This window comes from Lemur catta, chromosome 23, assembly GCF_020740605.2.
Source record: "Lemur catta isolate mLemCat1 chromosome 23, mLemCat1.pri, whole genome shotgun sequence".
NCBI classification, from domain to species: Eukaryota; Metazoa; Chordata; class Mammalia; order Primates; family Lemuridae; genus Lemur; species Lemur catta.
In genome coordinates this window covers 873,607-894,194 of record NC_059150.1, presented here as the reverse complement: position 1 = coordinate 894,194, position 20,588 = coordinate 873,607, and the positions used below count along the sequence as shown (strand labels likewise).

Sequence of the window (20,588 nt, the reverse complement as noted above, 5' to 3'; positions counted from 1 at the left end):
GTCTGTTATGTTTTGGATTTTGTTAGAAATTAGTGAGAAGAAAATATGTGGATGATACCCAGTGATCATATTTTGAAAAGTTTCAAGTTACTGTATTATTAACTTCTGCATAGGAGCTTTTTATTGAACTTTTTGTTCTAGCTTAATAATTTTTATACATTTATTATTTATACTTCTAAAGATTAGTAGTAATTTAAAAAATGTTTTCGTAGATGTGTTTCCTAATATTTTAATAGGCTATTTAGCACTTTTGTCTCTGATTTTATGAAATTCTTACCCACTCAATATCCCTTCAACATTTGTAAAATGGACACGGGGATTATTGTTTCTAGAAGGCTTAGATGTTTTGATTAACACTCTTTTATTAAAATATGCTTTGAAACCTGAGATACCAGGGACTCTCCTTATATTATAATTCTTGTGGTCAGGGTAGCTAACCTGGGGCAGATCGGAATTTGCAGAGTGACTTTAATAATTTAATAGTACTCTGGATGTGTGGAGGGCTTGGCGTATTAAAGATCTTGGGAGTTGCCTGGCTTGTTTAGTCACGGTTGCCCAAACCAGGTCACGGAAGCCAGAATAGTCAGTGACGTGCGTTTTGGATCTTCTGTGGAGTCCCAGAAGGAATTCCAGGGACGAGAACCTGGACTGGGGAAGTGACCGGCCCTCCCTTATTTAAGCAAAAGTGGAACCGTCCACATTCATTCTCCCCGTTTCCTTTTGAAGGCAGAAAATCTGTTAGGTCTTAAGGATATCAAGGCCTATAAATAGTTCTCAACTTCCAGTCAAGTGAAGTATCCAGAATATCAAATCAATTCCAGATGGTCTGTTGCATAAAAATTAAAAAAAAAATTGGAAGGAACAAAGCTACAAAAGGCAAAGACAACTGGGAATTAGAATCTAGTATAAGAAGAAGTAATGAACTAGAATGTACAGGCTAATGAGGAGTAAAATAAGAATTTAGCACTTCTTTTGTGAAATCTGGGTGTATGGATTAGTGTTTAGCCATCCTTAAATTTGGAACTGTTAGAGGTTACTTTGAAATCTCTGGGTCTGTCAAGGTGCCTGTTAGTTTTATCTATTACTGGTTCTCAGTAGCAAAGTGAACACACAGTAGTTTGGACAGCTTTGTTCTAATAGTGACAATGATGTTTAGAAAATTATGCAAATCTTTTGAGAAAGAGGATTATCTGTTTGCATTAATAGAAAAGGTCTGCATTAATAGAGCACGAAGATGTCTATAAAAGAATTGCCCAAAATGTTTTGTGTTAAAACAGCTATTTATTCACGTATCTTTTATCACCTTGGTAGACATCTGTCCATTCTCATGTTTTCACGTTAGATGACATTTTAGTTTTGAAATGTCAAATTGAATAACTTCCTTCCTGTGTTTCATGAGAAGTATTTCTGAAATAACTAGTAATTCTGATTTTATATATTTAAAATTATTTAATATCTTCTCTGCTAGAGGATAAGATCCGCAAGGGAATATATTGTTTGTATGTTTATTATTGTTCCCAAACCTCTACCTCGTGGCCTGGCACTTGCTATGCTCCGAATATCATGTGTTGAATTACTTAATTCAAGATCATTCTCACATTTAAGTATTTTAAAATGTATTAAAATTATTTTATTAATGAAAGTAAAATTTGGATAAACCTGAATTTATAAAACTTAAGTAAAAGACAAGGTACTTGAAGGGAAAGATAGCACAGTAGGTGAGGAACTTGTTTAATTTTTGTACCTCCAGTTCCAGAACTGTGCTGGACACACAGTAAGTCTCAAGGTGTATTTGCTGACTGACTGAATAAATATTTGGGGCATAGTTGGTGTGAAACAATGAAGACATATTAAAAAATAGCATAGAAATAAGAATTGAATAGGAAAAGATGTACAAAAGGAATGTAAATAAATCTGATGATTATTTAGTATATATTTGCCATGAGGTATATGGGAAAGATTCAACTCAAAGCTATGGCCCAGACCCTGATACTCTTCTTAAATAAAAAAGTCTTTTAGGCATTGCAACTCTTGATTTGATTATAAATGATTTTGTGATTTTTATATATACCAACCTTAATTTAAATATATTAATGGTCTCTAAGATTAAATTTGAGTTTTACATATTAAATAATTTTGAATATCTGTGATGTGTTATGCTGGTGGAACTGAGCATTTAAACATTCTGAATTACTTATATTGTTGTTTCAGTTTTAATGAACTGTATGAATCTGTGCGTATATATTTTTTTAATTTAGTGCCCCAATGCCATACCTGATTGGAATACACTCCAGCCTCATAGAGGTGAGTATCTTTCAGACATGGGATAATGATAAAATTAATAAAAATAGGAGTTGAAACAATTTTGTTTTGAAGGAATATCAGTTGAATAGCACAAAGCAATGACTAGTTTTATATTTGTAGTATACTTAAGTGTTCATTTTAAAAAAGGTAACATTGTAATATTTCATTTAAATTAGTATACTAAGTGCCCATTTTCAATAGCATGAAACCATGGGAAATAGGTTATATTTGGTAGATGTCATATGGTAAGTTTTAAATACTAAAAACTTTAGTATTTGATGAACCACTTTTTTATGGCAACTTGATCATTTATCTCTCTTCTTCAGACCTATATTTTGAAAGTCAAAATTTACATACTTATGAGTCATAAATTGCAACATTTTATTTTACAAACTTTGTTATGTTTCAATTTACCAGTATGCTTTTACAAAATGTGGTTTTAGTGTACTAATTGTGAACTTTTAAATTAGAATATAGGTTTTTAAATAAGTGTTAATTTTCAGTCCTGTTGGGGGAGGTAAAATTTAGCAACATTGTTTCCCCGTTACCACGTCATTCCAAAATGATTTTTGTCACTTCAGTTATCCCTATAGTGAAACACCTTGAACTTAAAATCAGTGAGATTTCAGAGAGGATTCTTATAAAGTTAGCATGTAAAATAATAAACAAAAGGCCTGGATTAAAACAGAAGACGGGTCAATTAAGTGGCATCAGTATAACTAGAGGATTTCAGTTTTATTCAAATAAATTTCTCGTTTTGCTGGTTGTGCAGATTTCACTTCAACCCAGTTTCTAATGAGAAACCTTAAAGAATTAGACTTGGTTTTCTTATTGGTTGTTGTATATGCCATGAGTCCTTACTTTGATCAAAGAAGAGTCTGTTGATATATTTTAAAACTCCTGAGGATCATACTGGGAGAGAGTCATGCCGCTATAGGAAGCCTGAGTTATGGAATTCTACCTGTGCTCTAGCTGTGGGCAATTTTTCTTTTTGCAAAATGCTAGGGCAACACTTTTTGTTTCAATATTAATAAACATACATCTTATTGGATTTCTTTAGTAGGTTTTCAATATTGAAGTCTGGGTTGGATAACTTTGACTCTGTATTTTCTTCATTTTTAGAAAACTTGTTCTTATGTCAAGGCACTTACAGTGAAAGGACAAATTATATGAAATAAAACATGAATGAATAGGTATTTAATCTGTTATTAGATCACAGAGTATATGACTGGCATTTTATTCATCAATAATGTGACTTTATTCAAAATCTAACCATAGTTGGATTCTTAAAGAGTCATCAAATTTGATTTTTATGCTAGTATATATTTCTCTCCTTATTTAATGTATCTATTAGGATATGTAATTTTTACAATATATTTATAGAGCTGAAAAATATTTGAAATTATTACCTGTTGATGTTGTAATTTTTTTGCATAATGATTGATTCTACATCAACTTTTAAAGCAAATGATTCAGTTTTTCCAAAATAATATAGAAAGGGGTATATGTTTTTATTTATTTATTTATTTATTTATTTATTTATTTATTTTTTTTTTTTTGAGACAGAGTCTCACTTTGTTGCCCGGGCTAGAGTGAGTGCCGTGGCGTCAGCCTAGCTCACAGCAACCTCAAACTCCTGGGCTTAAGCGATCCTACTGCCTCAGCCTCCCGAGTAGCTGGGACTACAGGCATGAGCCACCATGCCCGGCTAATTTTTTTGTATATATATTTTTAGTTGGCCAGATAATTTCTTTCTATTTTTAGTAGAGACGGGGTCTCACTCTTGCTCAGGCTGGTCTCGAACTCCTGACCTCGAGCGATCCACCCGCCTCGGCCTCCCAGAGCTAGGATTACAGGCGTGAGCCACCGCGCCTGGCCTGAAAGGGGTATATGTTTTTAAAGGTTCAGTTAAATTTATCACATTTATTGGACACTTACAGAGAAATCCAATACTAGTTTTAAGGAGCAAATTTAAGAATTATTTACTTCTTGGAAGTGTTGTCTTGGAGAAATAGTCTGTTAACTTTAAATGGCTCCTATTATTAAATGAAAACATTTAGAACAATGATTAGATTGGCTGACATCTCTGTGCTTTTTATACTCTGGACTTGTTCAAATGTCTTAATAGCTTTATTTTGTTTATTTGATTTAATAGTGAATGAAAAGGTATACTGGAACCTCTGGAATTCTTTAAACAGTTCGGTACCATTTATTAACTTTCTTTTTAATCTTTCACAAGGTGATGTATATCCTGCAATTTCAGTCTTACTGTGTCATTATCAGACAGTTTTTTCCCATTAAAATTTTCTATCTTTTGGGCTTTTTTATTTTATCAAAAATTGTCTTATAATTAAAATACCAATATAGCTATTTACATATTTAATATCCAAGACTGAGCTGAGTAATTTTTTGCATTCTGTTTGGCAATTACAACCAATTTTTTCCTATCATAATAGTCAAAATATCCTCTTATCCTATCTCTATTAGTCAAGACAGTCCCAACACCTTTTATTAGGTTTGTAACAACTTCTAAATATAGTTGTTCAAAGACATGAAATTAATGTTCTTTGATATCTTTCTTTCATTTATTTTTATGAAATTATGAGTAAAAGATGCCCAGAAATCTCTTTGTAAAACAAAAATTTTCTTTTAAAATCAAGGATAAAAACATTTTGTTTTCCTTTGAAAATTAGACTTCAGGGATGAACTCAAGGCAGATTAAGGCCTGTAAGTCATTAGGAATAAATTAGTAGAGGCTACAATTGTGAGAGTTATCATATTTGTTTTAATATACAAAGGACTCTAAACAAAATGTGGAACCAGTTTCGTAAGATCATGTGGTTGCGGGCACTGGGTCATTTCTTTACACTAATGTGCCTCATGTACATTTGTGGCCACATTTTATGGAGGGTTAAGTATCGCTGGTGTACTTGGACACCTTACTGCTGTTCCCAATAAGCCTTTTAGTCTATGTCCCATATTTTATTTTTGAATAAAAAGGTAAATTCATTTTTTATATTTTCTCTTAATGTTATATCTTACAATATTATGAGATGATAGGAGACAGAGAAAGAGGCACAATTTTACATACCATATATGACTTCCCTTGCCTATTCAGAAAAAAATAGCAAAAGCCTGATTTGGAGAGAGAAAAACAGATAAAATATTGATACTAATCCAAATATTAAAAAAAAATTACATACTTTTTTTTTTTTTGCTTATGTGGAGTTCTTGAGGAGCTCTTAGTTTATTGATTTGGAATGAGTATGATTTTCTGTTCTTATTGAATGGTCCCTTGAATTTAATGTTCAGCTATTATTAGACTTTTTAAACTAAAAGCAATTTTGAAAGAAGTGTACATGTTATGTTAATACCAATTTCCTTTATTCAGAATTCAGTGTTAGTGTCATCACAGAACATTTTGAGGGCACATAGCTGTCATCCTAGGCTATTTATAGACTAACTCACCCCTTAAAAAATATATCAGGTTTCGAGATGATCTTTATAATTTCTATCATAAGGACAACTTAAAAATGAAAGTGAAATCAAAATTATGACATAATTTTTCCACACAAATGTCATTAATTATATTTTTGTTTATAAAATAGGTTATTTTTATAGTTATACTATAGTTAATCTTTGAATAGCCACATATTTATGTATTTAAAACTTTTTTACATATATGTATACACATGGAAAGGAAGGGAAATGAGTTTTTGTAGTAGTACTAATAGTGTCAGCATTAGTGATTCTCTGCTAATATCTTACAATTAATATCTAATATGGCTGTTATCTTAGTCTTACTTTAGAATAATTATGATGTCTTTTACAGGGTAGATTTTTATAATCCTATGTCCCCTGAGAATCCAGACTCTACATAGATATTATAGTTTTCTTAACACAGAAATTTCCTACCCTAGACTAATATTACCCTAGCAAATTTAACATTCTACTTAATATGCAGAGATTTGAAATTCTAAGTGGATCAGAGAAAGTTCAGTCATGCTAACTTAAAACAAAATAATCAATTTAGCCAATTTAAAATTTAAGATATTTAATAATTTTCAAAAATGACTATCATTATAAAACATCACTTTAAAAATACTATACTAAAATTATTAACCTATTGCTAGTTGACTTATACAGTTATGAAATTGAGTTCATGACTATATTTTATTAGTGAACACCTTATTTATCACTGAGGATTAATACTATTTGCTATCATTTATGTAAGACTGATAGAATTATATGATTTGTTTAAGTATACATGTTAGTTTAAATAGGAAAAATGAACCATAAATATTTCCTGTATTTAAGGATGAAAAATTTGATAGAAGGGGGGAGGGAGAAGGAGAAGAGGGGTAGAAAACTTACCTGTTGGGTACAGTGAACACTATTTGGGGGATGGGCACACACTGAAAGCCCCGACTTAAGCCTTGTAAAAGGTATCCATGTAACAAAAACATTTGTACCCTCTTAATATTTTGAAATAAAAAAATTTGATAGAATTCTAATTTGTTATCATTTGTGGAAATATTGAGATAATTTGACTGTTTTGACTAAGCTTTTAAACAGATAAGACAAGTCAAAATAGTCAATCTGATAGGCAATTAAATGTGATTCTTTATATTGAAATTCATGTGAAAAGTGTTAATGAATTCCACATTACTATCGTCTCTTTTATGTTCTTACTCAACTTTCAGTCCTCATCATCAACATATACCTATTGGTATAGAAATATACAGAAAATATTTATTTAAAAGGTAGTTTAATACTATAGCTGTAGTTACTGGTTTATGTTATCCCTGCAATATATTTTATACTAAAAATAGATACAGAGCTGGCTACAAATTCCTTTATCATGGGACTGAAATTCAATTGATAAATTTTAAAGGATGTAATTTTTTACAGTTTGAGGTAATTGTGCCTGTTTTGTAAGTCTTTGTTGTGATATCTTTGGCAGTTATGTTTAATGTTAGATGAGCAAATGTTCTATTTTAAGCACTTTGGCCAAATCCTTTTGAATGGGTTGTATTCAAACTTCCTTTCTCAGAAGGCAAAATTATATTCTTTGATAATGTTAGATTTTCCTTTTTTCTTTTCCCAAGCCTAATACATTAAGATGATTTTTAAATGAGTTTCCAAGTGCATCATAATTTTGTAGGAAAAGAGTACTAAGATTTTTATTTGTAATTGTGTTTTTTAAACAGAGAGTGAAAAACAAATCACTGGATGATGTGGTGATATTGAATGTTGACACCAACACTTTGGAATCACCGTTTAACGACTTGTACAACCTCCCAAGTGACGTGGTGAGTCTGAAGGATGTTCTGTGATGAACATACATGTTTTCTCCTAGACCCTTGGATTACGAAGAGTTATTTTTCCCACTTTTTCTATCTGAAATAAAAGGATTGGGAATGTGCATGGGGTATGAGAGGAATTGATGTAGATTCTGTATTTAATATTTTTACCTTTTGGCAGTTGAGGAGATACTGGATGGAACATCATATTCCTTATTGTAGAAGTAGGCTTATAATTAAAAAGCTAGATGCATTCATTAGGCAGAGTTTCTTTAAACGCAAGTCTCTTCATCTCATCTTAATCATTATATTACAAAGTAGGCATTTCTGTCTGCCTGGTGGCATGTCTTGCAGGAGAATGAGAGGGTTTCTGAAGGCAAGAAGAAGAAGGGGGCCAATTACCGGCTCCTGCTTCCCTGCCACCTGCCAGCGCTTTTCCTTTTAATTAATGATCTGATGTTACTGGTCAATATAATAAGAAATGCTTGTACAGTTGGGGTCAGAAAATTCTGGCTTTGATCTCCCTCAACTTTCTGAAACATTTATTTGTTTTCTCTAAATTATTTCAGTTTTATTTTAATCTTTTCTATCCTGCTGAGGGCTGCAAGAATGAAAACCTACACTGTTTGTCATTTGCTTTGGCAGAGCAAAGACTGCTTGCTTAGAATTCTATTTGTAAATTAAACTGCAAACCCAGTTTGTCATAAAAGACATCTGATCCTTTTGAAATGACGAAAACTGTCTTTTGTCTATAAAGGCTGATAAATTAAGTGCCAGTTTTCTTCTGGTCTTTGATCTTACAGAGGGGGTGTGTGTGTGTGTGTGTGTGTAGCTTGTAATGGAACATATTCTGTATTTCATGTTAAATAGTCTCCAAAAGTGCATTTTTGGGCCTGCATATTCCTTAGTACAGGGCAAAAATGCAAGCTACTGTTTCTGTGTGTATTTTAATGGCTTTTTAAAAATGTCTTTATAACATAGGTCTAAGTTAAAATAACTTCCCTTTTAAAAAAATCAAAGCATTCATTCTTTTCAAGGATATTAAAATTTGGGAATAAAAAAACCTTCAGAATGTATTTTTCTGTAATATTGCAAGTGGTTTGAAATCCATTATTAAGGAGTTTGAGAAAGTAAGCTTAAAAATCCCAAACTCAAAAAATACAGTAATATACTAGCCTTGATTGTTCTTATGGTTAGTGATTGCAAAAATATGATTTGAAAGTCAAAATCAAATTATTAATGCCCATACATAAATAACCTAAAATACTTGCTGACCTTGAGGCACATTAAAATTGAACTATTTTTTCTTTCTATAGTAAAATTGATCCCACATATGAACAAATCTAAATTGTTCACCAAAGGCCAGTGAAAAATTCTCTTTTTAACTCATTATAACTACATTGCCTCATTATAAAATTTTGCAGAAACTGCTAGAAATGATTATAGTTATTAATTTAAAAATCCGTCAAAGTATTCTTCACTGGATAGAGAAATAATTATGAAAATAGAATGTCAGCTTTTAAGAATGTTTTCCTTATGTGCATGTATTTCCCATTGTTAATTCCTAAGGAGAAAAATTGTTAAAAAAGAAAGAAGAAGAAAAAGAAGAAAAAAAAGGAAATTCAGTTTTTCTGTGTAGGATATTAAAATTTTTATTAGTCAGCTTCAGTGGTAGATGATTGCTGGAGGAAAAACAGTCTTTGAAATTTCATTTTTTGATGGATGATTCTTGATTCTTTTTTAATTGAGCAGTACTACTTCCTAGTAGAATTAGTTTGATAATTAGAACATTTATTTAAACATATATGGAGAAGTTAAACATATAATATAGAAGTCTAAATATATAAAATGACAAAAGTGAACATCTTGTAGTTTACATAAGCAACAGTATAACTAAACATAACTGAAATATTAAAAATGTAGGTTAAAAAGGAACACTGAAAAGCAGTATAGATTGATTAAATATGTGCTTGAAATTAAGGGCTATATACTTATAGACAAATTTGAAGATTGCAGAAATCAAAATAGCTCTGAGATGGAACTCAGACCATTTACTGAAATTATGAGATGTTTTAAAGTTATAGCAATTTTCTAAAAATATATTGAGTGATTGTTTAATCCATCTCTAGTAAATTTAGCTTTTTCCTCAGTTTTCCAAAGCTATCTCTTATAATTCTAGAGGAAATATGATGAAATATCACGTCGTATTTTTACAATTATAAGTATTTTAAATGAGATGTGTTAAAATCACAAATGAACTTACTGAAATTTTTTGTGATTTGATTAATAAAATATCCTAGAAGCCTGAAAAATATTACTATTGGTATTGTTTGATTGTTTAACAAGTTAACTGAGATTTGCGTGGGGGGACTTTTGAAACCGTTCCCCAAAGCATTTAAACTGCGCTTGCAGGCCGGAGGCCTTGCCGTGCGTGTGCCCTCCATCCCCCTGTCAGCCTGACCGCCGTCTTGGCTGTGCGAAGGTCAGTGGTCACAGTTGTCCTGAATTACTGCTGCTTTCTTCCTGGGGACCCTCTGCTGTGTCGCATGCTGTAATCTTCTTAATGGCTTCATTCCAATATTCACACATAATATTTTAGATTTATTGACTGTTAGAAATACTACCATGCCAGTAGCAGTTCCGCTACTCTTAAGGTATTTAAAATTGGAAAAATAAATCAGGGCAAAGCTTTCAGGAATCCTTTGTTTTCCTTAAGGGAGGGGAAAAAACTTTCTTCCTGTCTTCTGACAAGAACACTTGTTTTTCAATTTCATCATTTCAGTATAGATTTGGATCATTAAAAGAAAAAAAACATTTTATTGGGAGTGATTTTAATGATATTGATTATTATTACATGGAATAACTTTTAAAAGCAGTATATCCATTAAAAATATACTTTTGTAGTTTTTGTGTATGAATATATTGTGACTTTACTTTTTCAGTGGCTATGCCAAATAGACACCTTCAAACATCTGTAGTTTGTTTTGAAATAAAAAAAGTAAATTTTCGGGCTAAGTAACAGTTCCAATTAAAGTTAGTGTTACTGTGGTATTTTTATAAGGGTGGGAAAAAAATAACCAGTTGAATTATATCATTTGAGATCTCAAACAAGTTCATTTTAATTTATGAAAAGTGCACTACTGAAACTTTGCATTTTAAATACATACACAAATTTAATTTCTATTACATGATAATTTAAAGTGTTCTATTTCTAAGGTATTACTGCTCACTTTAATATTTATCATCATTAACATTTTAAAAAAGTAATTTGGAGAGTTGTTACTATTTCAGAGATAAATAGGGTAAGCCACTTATTAGAAAATTAAGCTAGTAGTAATTAGCATTATAATAAGTTTTAGGAATTCTATCTTCATAAGAAATTAAGTTAAGCAATTATAAACTAAGTCCTATAGATGAAAGCAAGTTAGAACTGACATCTGAAACAGTTACATGCATTAGAATATTCATTACAAGGGACAAGTAAATTTTAACCTATATTGCTTAACTGTCTTTGAATAATTTTAACTAATCGTAAAAAATAATTTACTTAGAGTTAGGTCAATATGCTTACCTCTATTTTAGATAAGAAAATCAAGGCACAGAAAGTATACCGTTAATGGTATATCTAGAGCTTTAGTTCATAGAGGTTGATCCTCAGACCTATACTCCAAACACTAGACTATGGTCCCTCTCATATAAACATAATATACAATGTAATGAATAACTCTTAAAATTTAATAGAGATGCTTATTTGACATTCTAATCTTGTTAAGGAAATATCAGTCTGATCCATTTGATTTAAATTGGAATTTTCTGCACTGTTCTTAAAACTTCATTTTCTTCTGTAGATAATACTACTGGAAAATTATTTTCTATTAGGGTTATAGAAGATAAAATGGACTTAAGAGTTATCATATAATTTATTGGAGACCATTGTATGTTATAGGATAGCTATATTTTGTGGGAAGCATATTTAATTAGTAAAACATTGAAAAGACCTTATTGTAAATGGGTGTTATCTATTAATAAAATACCTCACATGTTGCAGTGAAGCTTTCAGGAATTGTATGAGGGGAATACATTAGTGGTTTTATTGTGATATGAAAAGGAAAGATACAAATTGCTCTGAATTATCAGAAATCATTAAAAGCATAAAGAACTAAAAGCATAAAGCATAAAAACCTGAAGAAGGTTTTGGAAGAAAACCTCCAAAATTCTGACATTAAATAGGATCTTTGAATATCTACATTCAAATCAGTTTATTAATTTGGGAATAAATGTGGAAATGAATTAGTTTTTCCAGAGAATTTTGAAATCAAATGTTTTAAAAATAGTAAAGTATATAAACAAATTAAGTTCTTAGAACCACACAGATTGTCAGTAGATATTTCAATTCATTGAATATTTCCTCTAACCTAACATGATGGTTTAACATGTTAAATTGTCATAATATATGTTATAAAGAAAAAGAAGGCCCCAGAGAGTATAATATTAGTTCCAGGTTTGCCACAATTCTGCTATAATCCTGATTGGGTTTAATAGTAAGTGAAGTCCCTCACAAGTTTCTAGGGTGGCCAGGTTGGAAAGATAACACAATTTCATTCAGCCTCTAGAGTAACTTGCAGAACGTTTCATTTAGTTTGTCAAGGACACTTCAGGAGACAAACATTGCTTTCAGTTTGCTCTGGAGAAGCATAGTCATGCTCTTTCTTTCTCAGTCTGCAGCTGTTAGAATTCAGGCATTTGGTTGTGCATTGCCCCTACCATACAGCCCTGGTGTGGTGCTTTGTAAACAGTAGGCGTTCAGTAAATGATCATTGAAGGGAAATACAATTGCACTTCTTTTATCTTTTGTAATAGAAGTTTGCTTTTAAGGTCCCTGTTAATAGGTACCTTCTAGAACATTTTATAAAGATATTTTCATTTAACTTTCATCCTAATGAAAACAAGGAACCTGGAAGCGTATTTAAAGTATATTTTTTGACTGTGAGCGCAATCTTTTGGTTCCTGTCCCTGGAAAAGGAAACCGTGTTGAGGTGGCAGTCACTGTGCTTCTGCACCCTCATGTGCGTGTGTGCGGAAACTCACCACTCTTTTAAAGTTATTTTTGGAGAAGTGATTATTTACAAAATTTTCTTTTTTTTTGGTTTGTAGGTAAACTATTACAGATTTTGCTGTTTTCCCTACTGTTTTCTTGGTGTGTGCTTTTAAAATATAAAGCTTAAACGCAAAAACAAAATAAAAAATACAAGCAAAACCACAAAGCTAATTGTACTTCTGAACATTTGAAAGATTTTTATTTTCTCTCAACTGAAGGAGGGAATCTGTGCTTCCCACTGTAGTGATCCGGGCTTTGGTAATCCTCCATGTGTGTCTCTGCACTTTTGCCATTCTAAAGTTGATTTATTGTTTGTCCCTTTCAGTGACTGGAAGTGCTCCTTGGCTTTCTCATGGCCTTTCATGTCCAACTGAATTCCCCAGACTGTCTTTCAATGTCTCCCCCCTACCCCTGTTCTAGCCTAATAGCATGCTTCTCTCTGTTCTTACTGCTGATGTTTAAAAAAAGGTAAACCTTAATTTTGGCTTTTAAAATTATCTTCAGTTTATTTCTACTGTTAAATTCTTGACTTTTCTATATTCAAGAAATGTTTTTGTTTGTGATACTGTGAGCACTGTCACAATAGTGGTTCCTAAATCTTGCTGATAACATAATAACCTGCTGAACTTTTAAATTAATTAGGTCCCTAGAATCTACCACAGATATTTTGATTGAGTAAACTAAAAGGATAAATGTAAAAGTATGCCTGAAACAGGTAATTAATTTATTCATTCATTTGACAAGTATTAACTGACACCTACTATATGCCTATATTGTACTAAGAACTGAGTATACAGTGGTGAATAAACAAACATATTACCCTGATTTCATGGAGCTTACATTGTGTTAACAGCACATTGAGACAAATGTAGTGAAGGATCAGGGAGCAGTGGGAGAGAGGAACAGGGGGATTTAATTTAGATTAAGGGTGGAGTAGGTAGGCTGTACCTGGTACACACTCAACAGTGCAGGGAAACAAAACATGTGTGCCCCTGAGATGCAGCAGGAACTGTCTTCTGTAGCAGCACACAAACTCCTGGGGGCACAGGTGTTCTCGTCCCCAGCATAACAGTGGAGGCTGCAGTCCTGAGGTCTGTTTTTCCTCATGACCTGCCGGGAACCTGGTGCCGTGTCAGCTGCACCGGTGTGAGAGGCTGTGGAGGCAGTCAGGTGCTTGGCCTGTACTCTTGTTTCATCTCTCCCATGTCCTTTGTGGTGATGTTTCTCCTCGAGGTGGTGTATTAATTAGGGTACGGGCTAAGCTGCCGTAACACAGAGACCCAAATACCCGTTCTAAGATCAAGATAGAAATTTATTTCTCTCCTGCATAACTAGCAAGAGCTAAGTTGTCCAGAGATGTGGGACAACTCTGCCGTCCTCAGCACACAGCACCCATCTCTAGATTTAAGTGTAGCTGTCCTGTCCTCTTTGTCCGCCTTGCCCCGGAAGAGAGTGGGTAATCCGGGAGAGGCTACTCATACCCCTTTTGGGGGCACAGCCTGGAGTAGCCCTCTCCTTGGCTCACATTCCGTTTGCCTGAGCCCAGCCTTGTGGCCAGGCCACATCACAGGGGAGGCTGGGAAATAGCTGGGTTAACCTAGCGTGGTTAACCATGCAACAGTCCAAACTGAAGGTTTCCATTACCAAAGGACGGAGAGTGGATGTCGGTGCATTGACAGCCATCTCTGCTCTTACAAGTAAGCCGAGATGAAAATAATTCTAGCCCAGCTGACATGCCATTCTTGCTGGTCTACAAACTGAAATCAGCCTTTTGTGGTCCAAGCTCATGTGTGCCAGAAACTTCTTTTTCCAGAAGTGAAATGAATGATCAGTATGAGTAGGCCAGGCTCAGTGGGAAGGGAAAGATGGGGAGTTATAACTGTACAGAGGTTCTGCTGTGGGGAAGAGTTGGGCGGATTCGGGAATTGGGAAGAAGACCTGTGTAGTGGAGCCCGACCTGTGAGATGAATGAAAGAGAGAATTATGCAAAATGAGGTTGTCTGTAGAGGGGGCAGGGGCGATTATAAAAGACCTGTAGTTCTTGTTTAAAGACCTTTGGGTTTTGTTGGAAATTCATTGAAGATTTTAGCAGAGGAATAATGTGATCCACTTGGAGTTCAGATAATACCGTCTTGGGTTCTGGGTCTGAGACATGAAGCAGGAGGGCAGTTAGAGATGGTTTGTGGTGGCTGAGGGGAAAAATGGTAGTTGCTTCAACCGGACAGTGACAGGGATTTAGAGAAAAGTGGACACATTTGAAATCTGTATCAGAAGTAGAATTGACAGGACTTGCGCACATGCATTGCGAATGGGGAGTAGGAAAGGGTGGATGTTGAGTGGGACCTACCATATTCCTTTTCCGGCAGCTGGGTGAGCGGAGTGACTGGCATGGCGTTGAGCTGGAGGTGGAGACAGGAACAGTTTTGATTATCTTAATTGTAAGGTGCTGCCCCAAGGAAAACCGTAGCAGATGATGCCATGTGAGGGTCTCACAGGCACTTTAAACACACAAAGAAACAGTGTGACGATACCCTCTGTAGCTGAGTGTATCGTAAGCTTTTCATTTACTGAATGTAAAAAGTTACTGTTTTGTTCCTCAAATAGACGCTTGTTAGAAAATTATTATATTAGGGAGGGATGTATTAATTTTGTTCCTTAAAACTGAACAGTTAGAAAGGTTAAAGAAGTGTAGAGACTTAATATCTAATTCATGTGATAACCATAACATGTTTCGTGGGAGAATGAAAGCTTTTAACTTCATAACTTTGTTTTAAAGCAGATGATTCCTTGACACTCTAACTTTTCTAAATGTTTGTCATTTCTAGAGAACTGTTTAGTTATGTAAAAGGAGATATCTGAAAACATGAGGGGTGTTTTAGATTGCGTAGGTTATCTAAATGTTATTTCGAAACACTTATTTTTATCTTCTTTCCTTTATCCTGATGTTTCTCTTTGTGATCTCAGAAAGTAAAATTAAAATGTCTAGGTATAGCAGTTAATTTATTTTTACTGCAAAGATGCATCTAGAAGTCAAGTAAGGGGAACATCTATCCCTTCTCTGAAAAACTCAGCCCCCTCATGTGCCCTTCCTTCCTGACTCCTCTCCGTTGGCATAGTTAGTTCGTTACTCAGGCTGTGTGCACACACCTTGCACACTTAACTCACATCTGTGTGCTGTGTTTACTCATGTAATTCCCTCTTTTATTCATAGTCACTTTGTAGCTAAGAGGGTAAAAGTGGAGAATTAGTTGTAATAGTCATGCTGCAGTGAACTCCAACTCTGCAAAATCCAGGTTATAATTCCTCCCATGGATGGCTGCTTAGAAGTCAGAATTCTCATTGTATGAAAGGAATTTAGACATTTGATAAGAGCAATGCAATGATGTTTATCTCTGAAGTTTCTTTTCACTGTTTAACATTTTTTTGTGGGGGCAGGGGGAACAGCTTAATACCTAGACTAAAAAATTATTTACAGAGTAAAAACTGTCTAAAAACAATAAAATGTCATTTCGGAAGTAATCTTTAGCCATTGAAGGTTGAGGCTAGCTTACTTTCTTAAAAATAAAAAGAACAGTTGATATGTTTTCAGTATTAATAGGATCATGTGATAAAAGCTGCATGACTAAGGTTCCAAATACTTTTCTGAATTAAGAGTTTTATGTGAGTATAAGCCTTAGGATTTCATGGGAAGATGCACATTATATTATAACTAAACTTAGGAAATTAAGGCAGAAAATGCTATTTCCTTGACCAGGTAGTGAAAAAGTGCAGAAGAGACACCATCCTCTTTATAGATAAAAAACTGCTAAAAGCTAATTAGCACTGCAAAGGGCAATGGAAACGTGATAATTTACTCTGGTGATATAAAGGCCAGGAGAACAGCAAGGTTGATACCGTCATTTTATATTGGATCAATATCCTTATATCTAAAACTGATTTTTAAAAATCATTTTTACAGAACATTTTTGAGCATTCAGTTGTGCCTGTAGAGGCACTTAGCTGTCCATCTGGTCTCTGAAGAACCAGGGACAACCTGAGATCTATGGACAGTCAAAGCTCACTAGATAGGTCAAGGGAAAACTCTCTTTTATGTAGTTTGTAAAAGTTGAAATAATGTAGAAAGACGCAAAGGAAAAATGTAAGTATATTTCTTGTTAGGCAATTTGTAGCCTCACATATCTGTATAAAATTAGATAATATAATCATGTAGAATAGCATTGTCCAAAATAATAATAATGTGAGCCACATATATAATTTTAAGTTTTCTATAGCCACATTAAATAGTAAAAAGAAATAGGTAAAAATTTTAATGATATTTGATTTAACCCTTTATTCAGAATATTATTGCTTGAAAATGTAATCAATATAAAAGTTATTCATGAGGGTTTTTTTGTACTAAGTCTTAATACAATGTCTGTTTTACACTTACAGCAAATTTTAATTTGGATGAGTTACATTTTAAGTGCTTATGTGGCTAATGGCTACCTATTGGACAGCACAGTTGTAGAACAAGTATTTTCTTTTTCTTTCCTATTTTCTACACACACATAGGGAGCTCAGGAGTCACCATTGACTGACTAATTTTGGAAGTGAAGGCTGCATATTTCTGTTTTGCTAGGAAGGGCTTGTGGCAGTGTGATTAATAGTCCTGTGTAACTCAAGCAGCAGTTATTCAGTCAAGGACTTAGTGTAATAAAGGCTAAGAATGGTTTGACTTTATTCCATTCTCTGTGAGCACATGTGTTGTGATTGTCCTAAAAATATGTGTCCTTGATTTGTGGAGAACTGAATTGTCAACTTCATGTTTTATAAAAAATACATTTTGGAATTTTCTTTTGCAAAGATAGAAGGCATGACAATTTTTATTGTTTTTTATTTTCTAAAGTAAATTTTTCTTAAAAAACCAACCATTTACTTTTGATAATACTTTAAAAGACAAGAATCATATTCCATATAATCGTTGTGGAGGGCAGTAACTAAATGTTTATTAATATTCATTTGTATTAGTTTTTATTAAAGGCATTTGAAACTTAAAAAAATTACAGATTTCAGAATAAAGGGCATTAATTCAGAATTTTTTTTGTATTTATTATTGTTTGAATATGTGGGTTATCTAAAAAAATGTGCATTTATTTTAATAATAAAAACTCCCTCTTAAATGAATCCTGGTTTATGCACTTTGTGGGCTAAATGAATTAGGTTCTAAACTTTCATCTGAATCTATGGAGCTTGGCTATAAATTGAAAAGATCACAGCTATGGGGAGAAGACCTATACCGCAAAGCCCTTTCTGCATAGATTATGAACATCGTAACTCAATGATTTTTTCAAAACTATGGTTATAATTGGACCCAATGGGGGTCTGTTTCTTTGATCAGATCACAGTAACTGTGACTTTACACTGGAAAATGTCACTACTGTGAAGGTTTATCACCTGTAGAGCTGGTCTTTCCTCTGATGCTGTGTTCATTTCTCATTAGCATTATTCAAAGTTTAGTTGTTAATTAGGTCGACACTTCAATTACAATCATCATCTATATGAGTAGTCAGGACTACTTGCATAAAGAAATAACAATACTCCTTCCCAGGCATGTATATATATGGAGAAATGACATTATCTTGCTACCTGCTAGTTTCATAAGGATAGAATATGGTGGAGGGAGCAATTCAACCAGAATTTGTCTCATCATTTTTCTTCCCCTTAAAAAAATAATTGTTACGCAATTTCACATGTTTCCATTTTAAGCATTGATGAGGAATATATGAGAATCAATATTTTTAAGTGTACAGACTATAGTTTTCTATTTTGTGTGAAAGGAATTGGTGAAATGAATGTGTAGAAACATTTTATATCTCCTCCCCCTTAAAAAAATAAGAGTTTGCATCAGGAGCATAATCTCATTTAAAAATCTAAGTAAAGGCTTTTCATAAATAATATACATTCTCTAAAATTGCTGTCCCCAGTACCTGGACCCTGCACCTGTACTGGTCTGCCTCCTGTAGGTGCCAGGCTGCAGAGCTCAGTGCACCCGCCCCCAGCTCCCACCCCCTCCTGCCCCCCAAAAAATTGTCTCCTCTGACCCTTAGGAGCTGGGTGGGGGGCACAGCAGGAGGTGAGCAGGTGAGCACCAGGCAATCTGCCATCAAAGCGTCATCATCCGTATTTATTTACAGCTGCTCCCCGTCGCCTGCAGTCACCGCCTGAGCCCCCCCTCCCTCCTCCACCCCATCCCCCATCCGTGGAAAAATTGTCCTCCGTGAAACCAGTCTCTGGTGCCAGGAAGGTTGGGGACTGCTGCTCTAAGACATAACACTTGAAATTAAAAGATGCAAAATGTATAAAAAATTATAACATTTAAGTGTCTTTTAAATTATGCAAATTCGTGGATAAGTTTTTCTTTGATTTAAAGACAGGAGTGTTTTAATCTGATTACTGGTTCATGAGGCAATGACATTGAACTCAAACCTAGCATGTGGTAGTAGAAAAAACAGGACAGAACTGCGTTTAAATCACAGCTTTGTCAGTTTTTAGCTACATAGTAAGGGCAAATTAATTCACATCTTTGTGCCCTGTATTTTCATTCATGAATGGGAATATGAAGGCTTTCCTTAAAAGACTGTTGTGAAAATTAAATGAGACAATGTATAACATTTGCATACAATTCTCCACTCATGATATGATCCCAATAACTTTATCTCCTCTCCCTTTTTTATCTAATAATGACAAACACTATTCAACAAATGACTAGAAAATTACATATGCAAATGAGGCTTCCAAAAATAAAATTAAACGGTAAGTGATCCTGAAGGACCTGTAACAAATAACCTTACATAGCAAAAATGAACGACACCCAGCCAGCTTCATCTCAAAACAAGTAGACACATGTTGTACTCGCTAAAAGTCTGCAGAAAAGTGGCTCACAAGCAGTTTACTGTAAAATAATTAAAGCTTATTTATGTCAAGAGGCCTTAGGAGGAAAAAAAGAGAGCATAAACCAATTTGCATTAGCACTTTACCATCCTCTCCTGCTTTCGTTTCAATTAACAGACCAGCAGGTGCTCTCTGCAGTTAAAAAGATAAGCTATCAGGGAGGAGGATGAATTTTTGGCTGACCCGCAGACACTGTGGTTTGCCTGCTGATTGGGTTCGTACCTCCCTGTACCAATTTCTGAGGTGTTAATTTAACTGTTCCTCTCTGTCATGCAGGTCTCGGCCTTGAAAAACAAACTGAAGAAGCAGTCTACAGCAACGGGTGATGGAGTGGCCAGGGCCTTTCTCAGGGCGCAGGCTGCTTTGTTTGGATCCTACAGAGATGCACTGAGATACAAACCTGTAAGCTTCCTATTTCATCACTATTTTAATTTTCTTTTTTTATGGTTCTTTGGAATAAGGCAGAAAAAAGAGACATCATTTTAATATCACACCGTAAACAAAGTATCATGATGGGCTTTTAAAATCCAAAATAATATGCTTTAAAACACATTCATATCCAGTTTCTCAACTTTTTGTTTTTAGTTTTTAGTAATCTTCAATTAGTATTTGCCACATTCCTTTGTGTATCATCTTATTAATGTTCTAAAAATGGAATATTTATTTCTTAACTAATGAATGGTGTTAATGTATTTTAAAGCTTTCCTGATGTTGTTAAGCTAATTAATAAATTCACTGGACAATTGGATTTATTAGATCAGTGAATTTTGAAATGACAAGTACAAAGTAAAAAAAATTATACCTTGAACATTTAACAATATTTGGAAGTTCCCTTCCTATTCATAACAACTCATAAAATTGTTATAAAAATTATTACACTATCCTTCCCTGACCAGGTGAATAAGTTGTAAGAGATAAAAACATTGAATTAGTAATAAGAACTGCCATCTAAT

At 33.7% G+C, this 20,588-nt stretch overlaps 1 protein-coding gene across 3 annotated transcripts in view; it reads left to right on the top strand.

Moving 5' to 3' along the window:
* The window catches only part of DENND1B (DENN domain containing 1B), a 232,323-nt gene that overhangs the window by 164,896 nt on the left and 46,839 nt on the right, over positions 1–20,588 (top strand). For all 3 annotated transcript variants that reach the window (XM_045536506.1, XM_045536504.1, XM_045536505.1), the window contains 3 exons: positions 2,259–2,304; positions 7,515–7,616; positions 19,912–20,037. In XM_045536506.1, coding sequence (XP_045392462.1) covers positions 2,259–2,304; positions 7,515–7,616; positions 19,912–20,037 — 274 coding nt within the window. The remainder of the gene's footprint in view (positions 1–2,258; positions 2,305–7,514; positions 7,617–19,911; positions 20,038–20,588) is intronic.